The sequence below is a fragment of the Atheta coriaria genome, unplaced genomic scaffold (assembly GCF_025399875.1).
Source record: "Atheta coriaria isolate IRGN ID8LTWV9N9 unplaced genomic scaffold, Caltech_Dcor_3.1 hic_scaffold_9_pilon, whole genome shotgun sequence".
Classification (NCBI taxonomy): domain Eukaryota; kingdom Metazoa; phylum Arthropoda; class Insecta; order Coleoptera; family Staphylinidae; genus Dalotia; species Dalotia coriaria.
Window position 1 is genome coordinate 3815655 of NW_027045451.1, and position 18794 is coordinate 3834448.

The 18794-nt window shown below is 41.5% G+C and overlaps 1 protein-coding gene across 2 annotated transcripts in view; it reads right to left on the reverse strand.

The window, feature by feature from the left end:
* Window positions 1–18794, reverse strand: part of LOC135798977 (pikachurin-like) — a 41745-nt gene that overhangs the window by 1590 nt on the left and 21361 nt on the right. For both annotated transcript variants that reach the window (XM_065311983.1, XM_065311982.1), the window contains exons 4-6: window positions 9909–10110; window positions 4233–4567; window positions 2085–3138 (exon numbers count right to left, since the gene is read on the reverse strand). In XM_065311983.1, the coding sequence (XP_065168055.1) occupies window positions 2085–3138; window positions 4233–4567; window positions 9909–10110 (1591 nt within the window). The remainder of the gene's footprint in view (window positions 1–2084; window positions 3139–4232; window positions 4568–9908; window positions 10111–18794) is intronic.

Genomic DNA, 18794 nt, shown 5'->3' on the forward strand with positions numbered 1-18794 from the left:
AAAAAACATTTAAAATCAATGTGGGAGATTTTGGGTGAATCAACATCTCCTAAAAATATTATGACGTGCTCAGACATTCTGATTGTATTAAACCGCGCGTCGCAAATCGCGATCACTTCAAATTGCGATTGCGGCGCGAGCACTTATCAAGCGATTTTACTCAAGACTTTTGTAAACCCGACGCTCGCATGTGCGCCGGCACTAAAACGGTTTGTCTGATGAAAACTTTATTGCAAACGGCGGCGCGGCGGCAACGGCGCTCGTGATGCACTTTAAAAGCCCTAGCAGATTTCTTCCACCACAACCGCTAGTTTACCACTACTTTATCAGCTAACTTTGACTCTTCGAAAGCGCTTTTTTGCGCCGCCTCACTCAACACCGCAAAGAAGTCGGCAACCGAATATACTGAATGCGTGTACGTGTGGGCTGTGAGTGAAGAGGCAACTTCCTTACACTCGCGGATAACACTTTCATTATAAATCAAGTATGGCACAATACGCTTTCGCAGCAGACAATTGGAATTTGGCACGAACTGATAAAAGCTAACACACGCAGAGCTGGTGCTTGCGCAACCTACATGACTATTGATAATAACCATTGGGCCGAATTAGACGCGGGCTGGTAATTTAGCAAGTTTGCTGAATGCCGGCATAATAAGGGCGGCAACTCGCGGGCCGGATATGTACTCGAACAGCGCCGCTGCCGAAATGCATAATTCCCTCAAGTAATTGCTCATGCTTAACGTTCGCAGAGTAATTCACACCCGGCTAAAACTAACGCCACCGCACTATCGTTACGGACTTTTGCGCTTTGCGCTTAGAGCTTTTACCAACCGCAAAAAATAACGATGCAAGACACGAGAAACACATGCGAACAGTTAATTCAATTAACTTCTTTTGGAAACAACTTTGTTACATTCTAAAAACATAAAAACATTCGTAATTAACCTACAATTCTTAAAATATATATTTTTAATTTTTATAGTTTTAAAATTTCGAGTTATGATGTAGTAAATTAATTGAATCGTAAAAAACTTTTAATGAATATAGAAATGATATTTTAAGGTTAAGAAGTTTTGATATTGAGCTGAACTTCGGTTTCAGTAAAACTTTAGTACCCATGAACTCATTATCGATTTCATCACGTGTATAAAGCACAGAAGACGAAACTTTAATCAAACTTAGAAAAATTCTGCAATATCCGGGAAATATGTAAAGCATGTTTTAGTTTAAATTTCACATGAAAAATACCGATAGTTGGCAATTTTTCCCAGTTTTATCCGCGCTGCAAAACTTTTTAATGAATTGCAAAACAGGTCTCTGGCATTACCGAAATGTAAACAAAACAGTGTTACGCGCGGCGAAAAGTTTTATGCATTCGTTACCATTTCGGTGTGCGTTTTACAGCAGGTACGGCCATTACGTCGAATTGAATTCCACTCTCAAACAGAAAGCGGGATGAAGGATTACAGTGGATTTCTTCCGGTTTCGTTTTTTCATCCTTTTTTAGTTCAAAATGTTCGATCGGCTGTTACTTGTACTTGCTTTGCGTCCTTTCCGGCATATGATGCGACCTCACCTCGCATCGCCTTTTGATTTCGCCAATCGCAAATCGCGATCTGGAAATGTTCTGTACGCAATCTCGTAAAGCGTTATTGCATTGACTCGGCCTTTGTGCGCGCGTAAGCAAAAACCCATTTAATCAGAATTTACTCGATTTACCGACACTTTTATCTGGAGATATTCGCAAAGTGGGAGGTTGGGGGACGAAAGACCGGAGGCTCGCGCCGCCGCCCCAAGCGCACTCTCGAGTGCCATTTGCTTTAAAACGTCGCAGTATGTCGATGGCGGCGGCCGAACGAGCGATAAGGGCAGCTCTTGAGAACTCATCGAAAATGCACGAGGCGTGATTGGGGAATGCGCCGCGGACGAATTAGTGCAGCGGATTAATAAATTACTGCAGTGTAATAATGTTAAAATGCAATATTTAACATGTCTTTAAAGCAAAAAGCAAAAAATAGGTTAAATGTTGAAATTAAAGCGAACAAATGGGATTGTAATAGTACGTTGAATAATTTCACTTGCCTGACTGCACGGACTCGATGCCAGAGATTATCGTGGACGGTAGTAATGTTGTGAACGACCACAATTTCCTCCGCCCGTACGGTATAACGCAGCACCAACGCCCCGTGCTCCAACCCCAACGAGAGAAAATCGCCGGAGCCGGAATCCATCCACAGCAGCAGCCCGTCGGATGTGGACACCTTAAAGCGGACGTTAATGTCCAACGGGTCCGAGACGAGCGTGGCAAGCGTCGAAGCATCGTTAAAATGCAAGTAGCTGTCGACGCCGGTAAACGAAGGCGGGCCGCGGCTACACAGCTGATCCCTATACCCAGGCCGACATTTGCACGTAAAGTAGTCCAACTCAGGAATACATTCGCCATCTTCGCCGCAGGGACGTGCAACACATGGATGTGGGCAGTTGTCAACATTAGCGCCACCTAGCGCCTCCGCCAGAATCGGTATCTGCCTACCGTTGATGGTGACCTTTTGCACGCAACCAACAAAAGCTCTTCGAATTCGCACCTCGGGCGAAACGGCCCCAAAGTTTGGCGCACCACCTAGATAGAGATTCTGCGGCAGTGAGAGTTGTGTGAACGCGCCCGGGGACATCACCTCCGCGGGCAGTTGACTATCGACCTCTAATATCGCCAGTCGACCCGTGCGTGACACTCTTATCTGATGCCATTCCCCAAGGGAGATCTTGTGCTGAGTGCGCGCGATGCCAGCGCCCGTGCCTAGGTCGTAGGCGAACTCGACGAATCCTTCGTTGAGGTAGAGTGCCATGAAGTCACCCATACCGTCAGTGCGATGCCCGTTGTAGAGTAGCAGTCCGTCTTCGGCGTTTGGTTTGAGTGTTACTTCGAGGTCCAGCCAGGTCAGGGCGTCGTCACCCAGCCCGCGGTAACGCAAGTGGCTGGAACCATTGAAGGACGGCACTTGCAGGTCGACGCGGATCTCACAGAGGTCACCGGAAAAGCCCAGCGGGCAGAGACATACCGCTGAGTCTTCGTTGGTCAGGCATTTACCGCCGTGCTGACAGGGCACGCGGCTGCAGCGATCCGCTGTGCATTCCTCTGCAAAATTAACACAATCAGACATTTCGATAACCCTTCCCAAAACGGGTTAATAGAGGGTAAATTATTAGCCAAAATGATCATTTTTGCATTTTAAGCGTTAATTTAATTATTCAAATATTTGCTTCAAAGTTACCATGCGTTGATTTTAGATTTAGCACTCTCAGCACAAATCAACCGTTAAATTTTAGCTTGTAGCCAGTCTCGTATAAACTCTATGCTTGCAAATAACAAAAAATAATGCTAAAAAAGCAGCAACACACTTTTATGTGATAAAAGATAAATGTGAACGTTATTCCCAAGGTGTACGCCGGCGATCGGTTACCATTTCCAGCTGACAATAAATACCGATCCCGAGTTCGCCAATTTTACGATGTGCAGTAGACGCTCAGGTAAATATTTAATTAACTGTACAGAATTGGCGGTGTCGAGAGGAGCCTGCCGCCGACGCGAATGCATTAATTAATCATCCAATCGATGTAAGTGTGCTTATTTCGCGTCGGCGCAGACATTCAATAATCAATGCAAGCCTGGCCGAGAAAAAAATAAAACCGCTGTCGGGGTAGTTTTCACAGCGGCGGCAGCCGGCACACATTTAGTTTTTTCGTTCATCCGATTTCCAAACGTTTGCACGGCAGCAAGCGATCAATCATGATTATGCATGTCGGCTTGTCTGCTTCGTTTTTTCACGATTATAAAATTCGCTTTGAGAACTTATTTGCAGATTTGAATAATTAATTGCTGTATGATAAAATAATATGTTTTTAGAGATAATACGTTGAAAATTACATGAAATATTCAAAATTATTAAAGTATTAAAGAAGTTATCAAAGTTTATTTTGGTTAATAAATAATTATGGAAAATTAACGTCAAATTTTTCATGTAATAATTTAAAATTGCTTCTTGACACTAAAATAACTCTATTTTATTGTATCAAACTCAATTTGACTTTGAAAAAGACTTTAAAGAACAAATGTACCCAGTCGAATCGAAAGCATAAAGAATAAAGCGATTAAATATCGATTGAAAGCATTTTATGACCCGGCTTTGTTCTTGTTCACTCTCCGAAAGTGTATTTACGACTACTCCTCACCTATACCATAACCCTTAGAGGCCTCCCCCTGCGGCTCCAACGCAAACTTGTAGAGATGATCGTTGACCTCCAGATGTCGAATACATCCTTTCAGCCCACCGGCAACGGGCAGTTTCTCCGATAGTCCAGTAGTGTTGCCAGCGCCGCCGATGAACAACGGCTCGCGGAACGTGATGCGCGAGAAGAGGCCTTTGGACCGGCCCTGCACGTGCTTGCCGCCGTTCAATTGCACCCAGGCGTCCCATCTATGGCGATACAGCGTGATGTGGTTCCACTGGTTCAGCAGGACAGTCTCCTCGGAGCGCACGACGCCGACGCCCGACCCACAGTCGAATCTGGAACGCAGCAACAAATTCCAATTACTTAACGCCTCGGCAAGCCGCTCGCATATAAGTGATAGATTTATTTACGCGTCGCATGCTTTTTTCACTCCGGTGATAAATCTTATTCGCTCATGAGAAATAAGCTAAATGTCCGGCGCGTTGTTGTAATAAACAAGATGAATCGTGTATAACTTTTAATTTGAACAAGCAAATATAACATAAGAATAAGAATATATATAACAAAAATTTGATTTTCAAAACTTGCAAAGAACAAAAAACTTACTCTCAATAATTTATGAGTGTAAAAAAATAAACTTTTACGCTCGGTCGCACTTTGCGCTTGCGTAACTTTTGTTTCCTTTTCACGCGAGTTAAAATTTTCGACGTTTGCGAAAGGTATGATTTAACTTTGTACGCTTTGGCGTAACGTATCGCTCGTGAATTTTTCAAAGCGTTCGCCTGCCACCCCCAGGCTTTCGTGCAGTTCACTTTCGAAAGATCATAAAGATATTTATACGCTGCGCGAGGGCGGCTGCGAATGCACGAATTGTGTCGAATGCACGAAAATTGCATAATATAAAACTTATTGAAAAGTTGCAGCGACGAATACGAATGTGTGTAGCGTACAACTCGGATCTGAAGTCGATAATGCATTCGGGGTGAACGTATTTCATCACAGATGGGTGACGCCAAAGTATTCGCGTAATAAAAATCGATGCGTCTACATAAAAACAGTTTACACGTTTCCACCTGCGCGAGTATAACATGACAACATGCATGTTATCCAGGGATTTCCCACTCGCAAGCGTAGAGAGAAACTTACAAGACTTTCCTTTGTTGCCGAATATGGGTACTTCTCCAGTTGAAAGTTCAAAGCATGTTATCCACGATGACAAACAAACACCTTCGCCCTCCCACTCACCCACCACTACTACACTTGTGATGCGTTATTTTTTCCTACGAGTTCACGAGTTCAACGCGTTCTTTGACACGAGCGCACCGCAAGCGCACGTTCGTTAAATTAATTTAAGACTCAAGTGTCCATAAAATTACTCATGCCAGTGCAATTGAAGTCAATGAGGGCGCGCAGGTTGTAAATTCATATTGTGCCATCGGCAACCATTCAGAGCCGGCGCTCACCACCACCAAGGGTGTTCTTTACGCGGCGTGAGGGTTCTTAAATAAGCGGCGAGTCTTTTACGCGCCGGCAGACAATCATATCGATCCGGTGAGAGCGACGCGACGTTACCTAGGGCGGCCAGGTGAGCCAACACACAGACACACAGGACAGAAACTCGTACGTGGATACGCCGCCCCCCAGGTTGCAACTCGATTACAATCCGCTCGGACGTTCACGGCATACACTGCGTGTGTGTTCGTGACGACCCATTCCGGCCGGTTAATTGATGTTAATGTATCTCGACGCATTCAAATTTCATTTTGCTTTTAGCGTTGATTTACGAAGGATGGTCTTATAAATTAATACGTGTGTAATATGTCAAATTGGGGGCAGATTAGAACTAGTTACATAACCTATTTTCGTAGCTATATTAAAATTTTACGTTTTTATTGATTTATAAACGTTATTTAATCCTACAAAAGAATTAGGACATTAAATAACAAGAGTGGATAATAATGAAGTGTATTTCGTTTGAAAATGTGACATAACCTAACTTAATTCCCCATTTTGCATATTTTGTGATATTTTCATGAAAAATATGCTTAGAAACCAGTTTTATTTAATTTTATTTAGTACGTTAATTGTTTTTATCGACTGTGAATACATATAATCATAAATTCATCCAATTTGACTCATTTTCTTCATGCAAAAGTAAAATTTTGAACAAAGTTATTAGTGTCCTATGTTGTGTCAAAGTTTTAATGGTGTTTCATTCGCATTCACGGCCTCATAAGACGACTGCGTGCGAAACGACAAGTAAAACGCTAACATGCTAGATTGGAGTTTAATATCGCATTAAACTGAGCTCGAGACGTTTGAAAGCCTCGCCCACAGTGTACAGTGCAAACACAATGGCCTGTAGTCGGTGTTGTTTTATAATTAACACGGAGGTAATTAAATCTCGACTGCAGGATTTCGTCCTCGGCGGCGTCGGCGTCGTTTTTGTTGTTTTGGGTACATGTCGTTTAGTAGTTGCGACTACGACTAGCAACTACGTCTGTAAATCGACTCGAAGTTACTTTAAGGCGCGACGCAGTCGGGTTGTTCGGGCACAAATGAAATCCGATGGCTGACGGCTTTAATTACAACGACCATCGATAACAGTCGCCATCCCTTATAATTTATATCACGATTCGAAAGGAGTCCGTAAGAAACGGCTGCGGTGCTGATGCTGGAAACTTTCATTAAGCTTTCGGACTTTCGCCTCGACCGTCGGATCGAAGTCCATTTTGTCGTGGATGTACGATTGCACGTTGTTCTCGTGCGTTTACGGTTACTGCTCGCTTAGTTTTTTTTTCTTTTCTTTTTTCGTCGACGACGACGATTGCCAATGTTACCAATGTAACCAATGAAACTAAAACCATTGAAACGTCAACCGCAAACCTGACGATATGTGTGCGGCGGTGAAAATATATTAATTTCGAAAGTTTCATCTCCTCGCGACAATTGAGAGGGTTGTTAATTTGCGAACGTGAGATTGCACTGTTTCGAGTTTTACGAGCGCGCAGAGAAAATTTAATGAATTTCAGCCTTGTCGGCTTATTGAGGGCTTATTTTAGTTGCGAAGATGTTTGAAAGCATCGTGTCCGCAGGACGCAGACTCATCCTTAAAAGGATTCTGTCACGGACTTGCACTGTATAATAGACTTACGACGTGAAAGGTCTCTGCGATTGCAAGTGATGCTAATCTGGCAATTTATAATTAATTAAAAGATTACATCACTCTACGGTAATTAATTTTTTGTCACAAAATATTTTGAGAGATGAAAGATTGAGACATTGTGACGTTGAGACATTGAAAAATGCACGCTTTATAAAACTACTTGCTTTATCACAATATTGATCACTGGCTGGAGACGCGTCGTCCATTTTCGGAGGAAATAGCGATCCCAGGTTACTGCACGGCACAAAGTCGTTATTAGAATGTGCGAGTAAGTCGTAAAAAGTTGGCGTGCAAAGTGCGCTCACCACCACTTTATATCTATTGTCTAGTTATAAAAAAAACGTCGAAGTTTCGCTGTAAAATAAATATTTATTTATGCACAAAGTGAAAAGTCCTAATAATGCAAATGATTTCGAAATTATTTGCCATATGTTCATAATACATGATTATGAAATAATTTGTGCTTGCATTCGGTCGTGACAAGCTTTTAATTGCCATCGATAATTCCCACGCTCCCACGACAGCAGTTATTTCATAAATTGGCGTTAAAACTCGCAACAACTAATGTGCGCGCAGCGTCATTCATTAACCCTCCACATAATTAATTCAATGAAATATCTACAATAATTGTGTTGCGCCATTATTTGCGGGAGGCAAACGGGTTGCGAGGGAACAATTGCGCGTCCCGCCGCTCGTTTTGCAACACACTACTCGCTTGCGCACAATTTCGTCTAGCTTCATCGCCGTGCACTATTTGCGTGTTTGCGCTGCGCGTTTATAAGCCCACGAATGGCGCATGGCGGCATAGATTATTCATTAAAATCGAAATAATGGTCGCCCGTAAAGCGGTCGGCATTACGCTGCGTGTATATGACGTGTATATTTATTGTAGCAGCAGTGGCTGTACTAAAGTAAGCTTTGGGTGTTTATGTTTAAGCTTCGCTTTTACCGTCCGGAGCTTGTCACTGCCAAAGATGCGTGTTCAAAAGCCGATTATGCTGAATCACAAGATATTCGTATAAATGTCTTTAAATTCAACACAAGAAACTCGAAATTTATTTGATACTCTTTTTTAATACATCTAGAAAGTTTAATTTGCAATTTAATTAACTTTGTTTAATTTACCATGCTTGCGATGTCAATTTATTAGACATCAAATACATTTTCTTGGATTAATTCAAGTTAATTACGTCTTGATGGAATACGCAAAGTGAAGGTCAGACGTGAAATTGAATTTAATCAACATTAATGGCCATCTCGTCGTTAATATTAATTCATCAAACGTAATTCAAAAATAGAATCCATCCCGAATATAATTTTCATGTGTCTTGTGTGTTTTGTGTCACGTTTGAAAAATTTCGGAATTTATAGTTGCTTGTTTTCGTAGGTAAGACGTTGGCGCCGAATATTACGACGTGAAAATACGCCGCGAAACGTATTATTGTATTTTTCCATGGGTGCGCACGTTCCGCCCCGTTATCCTGCGGGAATGTCGCACTCCATTTTGCAACTTTTTGTCCCCGAGCGCGCGTGCAAAGTGTCGCGGCTGTAAACGGACGAAAAATTGCCGCGCGTATACATTATTTTTTTATGCAAAAATGTGAACATCGGTGGCGTGTTGTTATTGCGCCGCATTGTCGGACGATAATGCGTCGGCCATTACAATATGCCGGAGCGGCATAATTGGACTGAGCGAGCGATTGCATCTCAATGGAAGTTCAACGCAGCATGAAGTGCATATTGCATGTCGATGGGCTTTAATCCAACCGGGTCACAATGTTAATTTTCCAAGTTAATTTTGTTACAAATTCCAAACAGCACCATACACGTTCAGATAAAATAATCATTTAATACATTATGCATTATGTAACAAATTAAAAGTTTATTTTATCTTTTGAAGAGTAAATTTCTAAAGCACAACATCTGCAATTACTAAAAACGAATAGCAGACAGCTATTGATGTTACAATTACTGTGGAGTTTGTCATTCAGAAAGTTATGTTTCTGACAGGATTAAAAGCCCTTCGTTTGCCTTGATCTTCGCGCCCAAAAGGGGAAAACGGCCGAAAGCAAACATAACATCATAAGAAAGAAACGTCCCCGACCGTTTTCCCTTTGGATAATCAATAACTGCGCCATTATAAGACCTGACGAATAATAATCGTCTCTTCTTTATCCTTTTAGTCGTTTTAATGAAAGAATATTTTCTATTGTAGCCAAATTTAACTTCAGACTATTTTTTATAAGTGAATTTAACACTTTAATTGACTGAAAGTTGAAATAAATATATTTTTCACAAATAAAATCAAAAAAATTGATTTTCAAGTGACGCGCAAAAAAATGACGTGTAAATCATAACCGTGTCTGACACCCCGGCAAATATGCAAATAAACGTCGCGTTTGCAGATGGATATCCAAGCGAGAGAGCAGCAGAAATTACGAAATTGATTGATTGAAATTGACGTGCGCGACAGTTGCGCCCTGTGGAGAGAGCGAACGTAATTTCGTTACCTGAATTCGACGAAGCCTTGATGTAACAGCAGCGCCATGAAATCCCCGGCCATGTCGTCACGCTCCCCAGTTAAGAAGAAGATGCCGTCGTAGGCTTCCGGTCGCAATTCCAGCGTCACTTGCACGTGCTTGTAGGCGCCGCGCAGCGCCGGGAAAGCCAGCCAGCTGGAACCGGTGAATCGCGGCGAGCGAATTTCCACCTCTGGAACAAGCAAACAAGCCAAACATCAAAACGTGCACGCGTGTGCGTGGCGACACAGAAAATGGCGAACGGTAGGAGAAGCAGACGTGAGGTTTTTGTATCTTAATTTTTAATTAGACGTTACCAAGGGGAGGATGGAATTCAACCTCAGTGAGCACGAAGAATGGACGTGACAAATAATTCTACGAGCATTTTTACTTTGCTTGCATTCGCGGAAAATTACGACAAAATTATAATTAATTAAATTTTCGCTATTTTATTGAAAAATAACTGTATTTTGTAAAGAATTTTAAACAAATAACTATTATACACAGATTTTAATTTAAATTCTTGCTAAAAACAGCATAAAACAACGCAGACAATAAAAAATTTATTTAAATTCAACATCAATAAGTTTTTTTCTATTGTTTAGCATAATTTGTTGCACAAAAAGTCTCTTAACGCGTTATTTTAAATGCAAATCAAGCCGAAACACCGAATCGATACTACAGTTGCCAAGAATATGCTTAATAGATTCTACGAGTAAGCTTTGCGTTTCCACTCTCTTGCACATACCCAGCGACTTCGACAAACGGCAATAGTAGCTTACAAACATCTCCGGAGCGTTTGCGTTTAGCGAAATGCAAATTGAGTATGTAATTGCACGTCACTGATTCGGAAAATACACACTTCGATGTCGAGAGGAGCCCTGTCGACGCTGGGACTAGCTGTATCATCCCACCCATTGTGTACATCACATGCCACATTTCCTGTTTAATATGTGCTCACGGCGATGCGCATGGATTTCCGCGTGTTTGTCGTTCGTGCGGTTTGCATCGCTGCCAGCCGGACGAAAAACCGCGGCGCATGCATGACCGGATTACTGTCGCAAACGTGCGCGCATCACAGGATGAAGATTCCCAAGAGTGTCGGCGTGTGTGCGCGAATGGAGTAGGTATGTCATGTGTATGTTATTTCCGGCATAGCAGTCGCGGGAAATTCTTCGCAATGCCCGATATCACGTTCGTTCGTATGAAATCTGATATTTCTTTAGGTGGAATTTTCACATTTTATTCCGGCGAGTGGGCGATGTATGTTTAGTACTTGTACTTTGATCGAAAATTTCCCGAACGTATTTGCTTTGTTTTCCACTCAGATAATTTAACTTTCTGTTGTATATTTTGGTTATAATTATGTACCTACATCTCGAGCGTGAAAATAACTTGCTATTTATAGCTCTTTTGGAGTAAATTTTCTATATTTTACATATTTGTAAAAATTTGTGCGCATAAAGTCGGAGTCAATTTACATATAAATTTGCTTCGCGATAAAAGCACATCGTAAAAGATTCGCGTCAAAGTCGAAAAGCATCGTTCATTTTCACACAGTGCGCAAATTTTATACTTGAAAATTTCGCTTCGCCTGTTTCGTACGTGTTTTAATTACTGTAGGCGTCGCAGACATGAATATCGCCAACTGTAAAAACATTCGAGAGTGTGTCGTACACACCGTTTAGATAACGCCGTGAGAGTACCTTGTTAAAATGCAAAACAGCGCCACACGCGTGGAAATGACGCTAACTCTAACGAGCCCGCTCGGAAAGACCGGAAACGGTGCCGGAGGCAATAGTCAATAAGCAAATCCGTTGAATAATCAAGTCGATGTTTTGTTTGATTTTCCCGACCTAGTTTCTTCCGATTCACCGCTTTTCAACGCGTTTTACTTTGGTTACCATCGAGAAGTAGTGGTAGTCTTCTTGGGATTTTAAATTCTCATTTAGTTTTTCCGGGCGCTAAGCCAAACACTAATCGAAATGCAATGGCGAGAGTGTCTTGGGTTCGTAATGATTAATTCTTGTATTATGTCGACTGTTGTGCTTTCTTTGTTCTGGCAACGGGATAGTAATTTCTACTGATGATCAAAATGAAGATTACGAACAACTCAGAACTTTACTAATGATTTCTCCGATTTTCGTTAGGAGAATGTTTAATAACAACATAAATACTACATTTTAACTTTAACCAGGGAACAAACAACATAACCTTCTTTATAGTCTAACAAATTAACTTTTTAAATCAGTATTTTATTGCCATCTAAAATACTTAACCTATATTCAGCACTCTGAATGATTAAAGCAATACTTAAAGTTATAGACCACAAATGGGATATAAAGGTCAAAGTTCATTAATTCGTTGTGTTTGTACACCGTGAGAGTTAACAATCGCGAAGTCTGATTCAAACATCGACCTTTCACCCCCTCCCCTTCCCTCGTGCCGCGGTTTTTGTGTGCGTGCGGTGAACACAAAGTGACATTTCAAGAAACCTCACCAACCAACCCTCTACTAACGCATAATAAGCTTCACTACCACATTTCCTCAAAACGTATAAAACTAGGCAACACAACACACACATATATACCAACTTTACTGGCTACTCTAGCGGCCAGTAACAAAACTATCGATTTTCGTGCATAATTCATGATTTGTGCGGCGACCTAAATGAATAATTTAGTGATCGAATGCTTGCCGAGCAAACGCCATTAACCTCCGTTCCAAGCCGCCCTCAGCCTTTCTATTTGTTGGCTGCTGCTGGGAAATATGTGGAAATGACATACGTGCACGCCGGTAGTGCTATCGGACGTTATCATACGCATTCGTTCACATCAGTTTCAACTACGATCGAATTGCTTCGCCGTCTGGTATTAACAGCAAAACAGGCTGAACAACAACTAACCACTACATGGACACGAGACATCGGCTCAATTTAGATACCGAGAGGGTGAATGGGAATGTGGAAATGTTTGCGAGTAAAATATAAGTTTTGTTACTGTGCGCGTTTTGTAACATATTTAACTGACAGTCGAGCGGAGGAATTTATATTAGTTTGTTGGAATTACTATTTGATGAGATAAATAATAAACAAGCACTGAACATGAAATACTGAAAATAAAAAGTGCTATAATGTTGTTAATTAATATAATTATTCACTAGGATTATAAAAATGACTTTAAACACGTTATTTCTTTGTAGAAAATATTTTGAATCTAAAAATAAATTTTTCCACAAAGAATTCTGACGTGAATTGATAACATTTTACAATTGAATAAAATAAATTCGAATCCGGGTATCGGCATTGTGATTTGTATACTTATACACGTACTGATTGAACAATTTTCCTTCAGCGTCCGAAAACATTGATGAAACGTGTCCTACATAAAATATACACCGGGTACCCGCCGCTGAGAGATTAAACAATCACAAAAAACGTCGACGGAGAATTCGACAGTGAATAAATCCACAAAACATCTATACTTCCCACCGAACAACTTACAATAGTAAGTTTTTCCTGCATTCAATGCGTTCATTGTGATACAAATATACAAACACATTGTATGCGTTGAAGACGGTCGAAATCGAATCGAATCGAATCGGAGCGCGCGTGTATGTATGTATTATCGACATTCACAGTCAACTTATTACGGCAAGTATCCCGACTACGTGCGTGGCATTTTAATCGGTTCATTTCGTGCCGACGCTGAGGCTATATATTTTATTGTGCCAATCTATGCCGCCCGCTCAATGGACGGCGGACAACAACGGGGACGCAACCCGAAACTCGACGGGAAAGAACGTGGAAAACGATCCGGGTCCGATGTCGATAGTGTTACAAGATGTGTTCGTAGGGCGCGGCTAGGAAAAAAAACCGCAACGCACATTTAGTGCTTGGCGTTGGTGTGTATTGAGAGAGGAATTGTATCGGTAACGGTGCGCAAATATTTATCAATCATTAAAGTACGTGGCGACACGGCACGGAAGCAGGCGGTCGTAAAATGCTCGCATAGTCGACGAAAAAAAACCTCCCTCGCGAGAATGAAAGCGAAAACGTTCCTTTTAATGCTTTTTTTGCTTGAGATTCTCGCACTGAGAAGGAGAGCAAACAAAGCGGAGGGCAATTTTTATTATATGCTTTATATTCTTTTTAACACGCGGTTCTAAGAGGTGATAAGGCACGGTCCGACACCTTTTCAAATATATAAACGCACAGATTAAAAATTTAAATAAAAGAAACCGTTGTATTATTATTTAATTAAATACAAAATAAAAAAATATTTTATTTTGATTTTTATGATTTTTCTGCTTAAAAAGTATCAAAAAATGAATGATAATTGAGTCGGTGCACTTTGTCGATATATAGTTATCCATTAAGAAACATTGGGGAGCAATGGCAGATATGGCCGATTCCAGACATGTGCTTCCTGGCCCTTGCCCTGCGAATTTATATCTCCAGCAATAAAGTGAAAATTATATATCGTGGGTAACATAATCTCACTCGAGGATATCGCATTCGGTCGCTCGCCTGCGAACGTTTCCAATAAAGTGCCATAACGCCGCGCTGTTTTCCGAATAGATGTGTTACTCGGAAAGAGTGTGTTACAATGCTTCGTAATGTCCCACACGTGCTGAGCACTATATATTTAACGATTTTTTAACCAATAAACTCACAGGATTATATTTACTTACAACTAAGTTGTACTATACTGTATTATATTGTAGGTTATGTAGCGCCATTTTGAAAAATATGAGCACCATCTTGAAAAGTATGTCAAGTTGTTTTTTTTTTCCTCTCCATGCTTGTAGCAATCACATAAACTTCTATTAGTTTTACTGGTGGGAGAAATTTGTTCGTACTCATGAAAACACGTTTTTCATTTAAACTGCTACCGCCTGGGACAGTTCAGGAGATGCTCAGCGTATGAAAAAGTTTCGTCCGGCGCGCACAATGTTACTTTCACTCTCCTGATGTCATAATGTACCATTACTTCCGCCAGCATGTGCGCGAAGTGGCTGCATTATGAATCAAGAACTGGCGTGGCGCGCAAGGAGCACAAAGCGATAATTTAAGAAGGGTTTTCATAGCAGCGCGTTACAATTATGCGCGTCGCGGACTTGGGTGGCGCAAACCTTTCCGGCTGGGATGCGGGAAAAACTTCCAGGCATGCCGTCGGCGTCGTATCGAGTTTGCTCCCTGACGCCGGAGAGCAAAGCGGAACGTGTTTGCGTTTTTTTTTCTTTTCACTTTTTTTTGTACTCACAGATACTCGTACATGCATTAAACAACTCGGCTCCGAAAGTTGGTAGCGTTCTTCTGACGTCGCAGCGCAGTTGTTGTTAAAGAAATTTTACGCGCTGCGAGCAAATTAAAAACGTAATTATACGCGCGCGCTTATGTAATTTAGCGCTTTTTTCTTGCGCACTTTAAAAGTTTATTTTTCCGCTGGAAAATAATAAATAGGAAATGAGCACGCGGGCGAAATGCGAGTTGGAAGAAAAGGTCTTTTATTTATCCACTGCGTTATAAGTCAATGTCGTCATTATTTATCGCTTACTATGCAAGAAATGTTTTAATTAAAAACCTTCAACAAAAAATTATAGCACATGAACTTTGCAATAGGATTACTTATTCATGTTAGGTTATCGTACTGTTCAATTTGCAATCGATGCTTGAAAATTGATACTCGTACTTGTTGCTAATTGTTATCGGAACGTGCGCGGTTGGGATTCGTGGGCGAACAACAACGTTGGAGCACGGCCTGTGGTTGTTTGCGTTCGTGCTTTTGTTGTGCATTGGCCAATCGCCCTCCGCGACCATTGCCTTAATATCGATTATGTCATTAAGGTGTATGAGCTTTCGCATTATCGGCCCACGGCGCAATAAATTAAGCCTTGCCGAACGCGAAACACGGTTAATTATGGCGGGCGGTGATTAATAGTCCTAAAACCATTTTGGGCATTAGGCATCTTATAGTGGTTATTTCGGTAGTCTTAAGTGCCGAAAATAAAGGCAACTTGATAATGCTGCTGGTTTTCATCAACAAAAACGCTATAAAAATAAAACAGACTATTTTGAGGTTAATAAATGATGTAAACGTTAAAATGTGATACTTTATAGGTTATGGTAATTCTAACCTTTCTTAAAACCTATTCTCTATTGAATTTTCATTGTGTGCTTTCAATTTAAGTGAAACACAAGAGCTAATTATGCGTATTACGGGTACATCCTCATCAATAGTACCGTTCTATAATATCTTACATTGACAACGCGCGAATTTCGCACATTGGATCCAAATGTGTCTGTTGAAACTAAAGCCCAACTAATTTGGCTTTTGTTTGAGCGTAGGCGGAGGAATTCTTAGACAAGTATTTTGATTAGAAACGTGTGCTCGCGTGCGTCTGCGACGTATCAGAGAAGCGTTAAGATTATTAGCTTTCTCTACGCAGGAAAGTTTGCCCGGTTCGCCGCGGCAAGGCTTCGGAATTTTGCGAGGATACTATTACGAGGGTGGCGAGGATCACGCACGCAATATATCCAGAGGGTGGCGCGGCGGAATGGTGAAATACGACGCGCGAGGGTTAGGTGATACACCTGCAGCCCCTATTTATTGCTTCACGCGCACTGCGACTGCAACCGATCCCCCGACTGCAATTCTCCATCCATTCGAGCAAAGGAAGAAGAAGTCGATGCAGTTTCTTTTTCCAAAAGTAGATATTCCCCCGTCACGCTGTGTTACTTTTTTTTCTGTATGGATTTGCGGCGATTCGTAGTCCGACGCAGATTCGTACTCTCATCGGTGCACTGAGTGACTGAGAACGAGCCCGGTGGAGTTTTATGAGATTGCATAGAGCACCCGCCCAAATTGGAGTGTTTGTGATGGGTGTGCTTTTGAGGTAAATCGTCCGAGAGTAAAGATGAAATTTATCGAACCGCCGACCGCCAACCTACACCTCTACACTTACATTCTGTCGACAGCGGCTAACCGCTATCGTTGTGTGTTTGAATTGTGTGGCGAAACCCGGCACGACGTGCGCCCTGGACTTAATTAACGAAAATTGCGTAATTAGATAGGATAAATATGGAAGAGCGTCCTTGGCCTCATGGCGCGCGCGCACTGCTCAATGAAGCACACGCGAATTTCGTACCTATTTCGAATGCAAACTCAAACTCGGCAACTCGTGCCCAACCCTGACTTCTCGTTTTAACCGTTTTAACCTCATTTCGCAATTTGTGCTCATACTCATGCACTCTTAGCTCCCACTCGACTGTGCCCTGCGTTTTCACATGTAGGTAGTTGGTTTGGTCCACAATTGCCTCCGCGGATGGAATTCGTGATTCCCCGAGGGCAATCGCAATTACTCGAAGAAAACGCAATGAATGCTAAATGTAAATGATTCACATTTTTTATACCACGCGATGGGAAAATCTGGAACAAACTTCCTAGTGAACAAAGTCGTTTAGGTTAATCAGCCTCCTTTATTTACCGAAAAAGAAACTTTCTCATTTATTTCTTGTCGTGGGTTTGTTTCGCGTGCGAATGGAAAAGTTACCAGCGCGCACCTTGAATAACCTCATTAAAACTAAGTAAATTGAAATTTCTTCTTGTGTTGTTGTCTTTTTTCTCGTTTCCTCTGCTTAAGAAGACCTGAAGCAGGTGAAAAAAAGACAAATCTCCCGGTCTGTAAATGGCACTTTTGCGTTTCAGGAATTTTTCGCGAGGCTCGTATAAATTTAATAATATCGAGTGGAGTGTGTGTGTGTATAAAAGCGAGTATGTCCGGATTAAAATTTCATCCCGCTCTCTTTACTCTACCTGTGGGCGGCGTCGTCCTTAACCCTCTTCCATTTTATTTACGTCGCAATTGTGTGAGTAACTGCGCGCAGGTACATTGTAAAAATTCCATTATGCGGAAATTCTTTATCAAATTTATAACGCGATTCTATTACGTTTGCTTGCGAGTCGAACGACGCAATGATCATCAATATCGGGCCTAGTCGACGTCGCTATTATGCGAATGCATAAATCATTATTTGTCAAGCGTCAAATGATAACGATCTGCAATTTATAAAAGAATGCTCGTTTCGTGTCTCGTAACAGCCGAACGAACAACTTAATTTTATGTCAAAATTTTTTGATTCAACAGCATCAGCGTTAATAAATGAGAGGATATCGTGTCGCGTTGGTTTAGTACCAAATCCGCTATGCGATAATACAGTATCGATTGGTGCTTGGGATGCGTATTGATCGTTAAACGTCAAATGTCCAAATGCGATTGTCTAATCGGGTTATTCCGGTCCCCGAGGTCTGATCATCAAAACTATTGTTCGCCAAACATCTACGACACCACCACTGACACTACATAATGTCGTAATACGTCACATGTGTAACATTAAACTACGACTTGCTCGCAAAGTGATAATGTTGGTTATTAATTACGTAATTAAACCCGACGCCCCAGCATTACACTTCATTTATTATGCACCAAGTGTGTATTATGTTCCCAAAGTCAAAAAATCATGTTTTCCACCCGCAAAACTAAAAAATAATTTATTACCAAATTTGAAATGTGAGACTATCATCAGCAGAGATTGAAACATTTGATGTCACATAGAAAATGATAAATATTTGATACCATTTGATACCCGGATGGGGAATGAGCTGTGTGAATGTCAAATACGTAGCGAAGATATCCGAGACGAGGATCAATCTTCGACTGGCCGGCGTTTTACGAGCGACGCAAATCGAGAATTGTTCTTTCCGACTCAACCCCGCCCTCGATAAATCTATTCTAATTCAACGTTATCCTGAAGAAGCAGATGGTTGTTTTATGCGCTCGCCACCGTTCCGACATCCACTTTCTTTCCATTCGCTT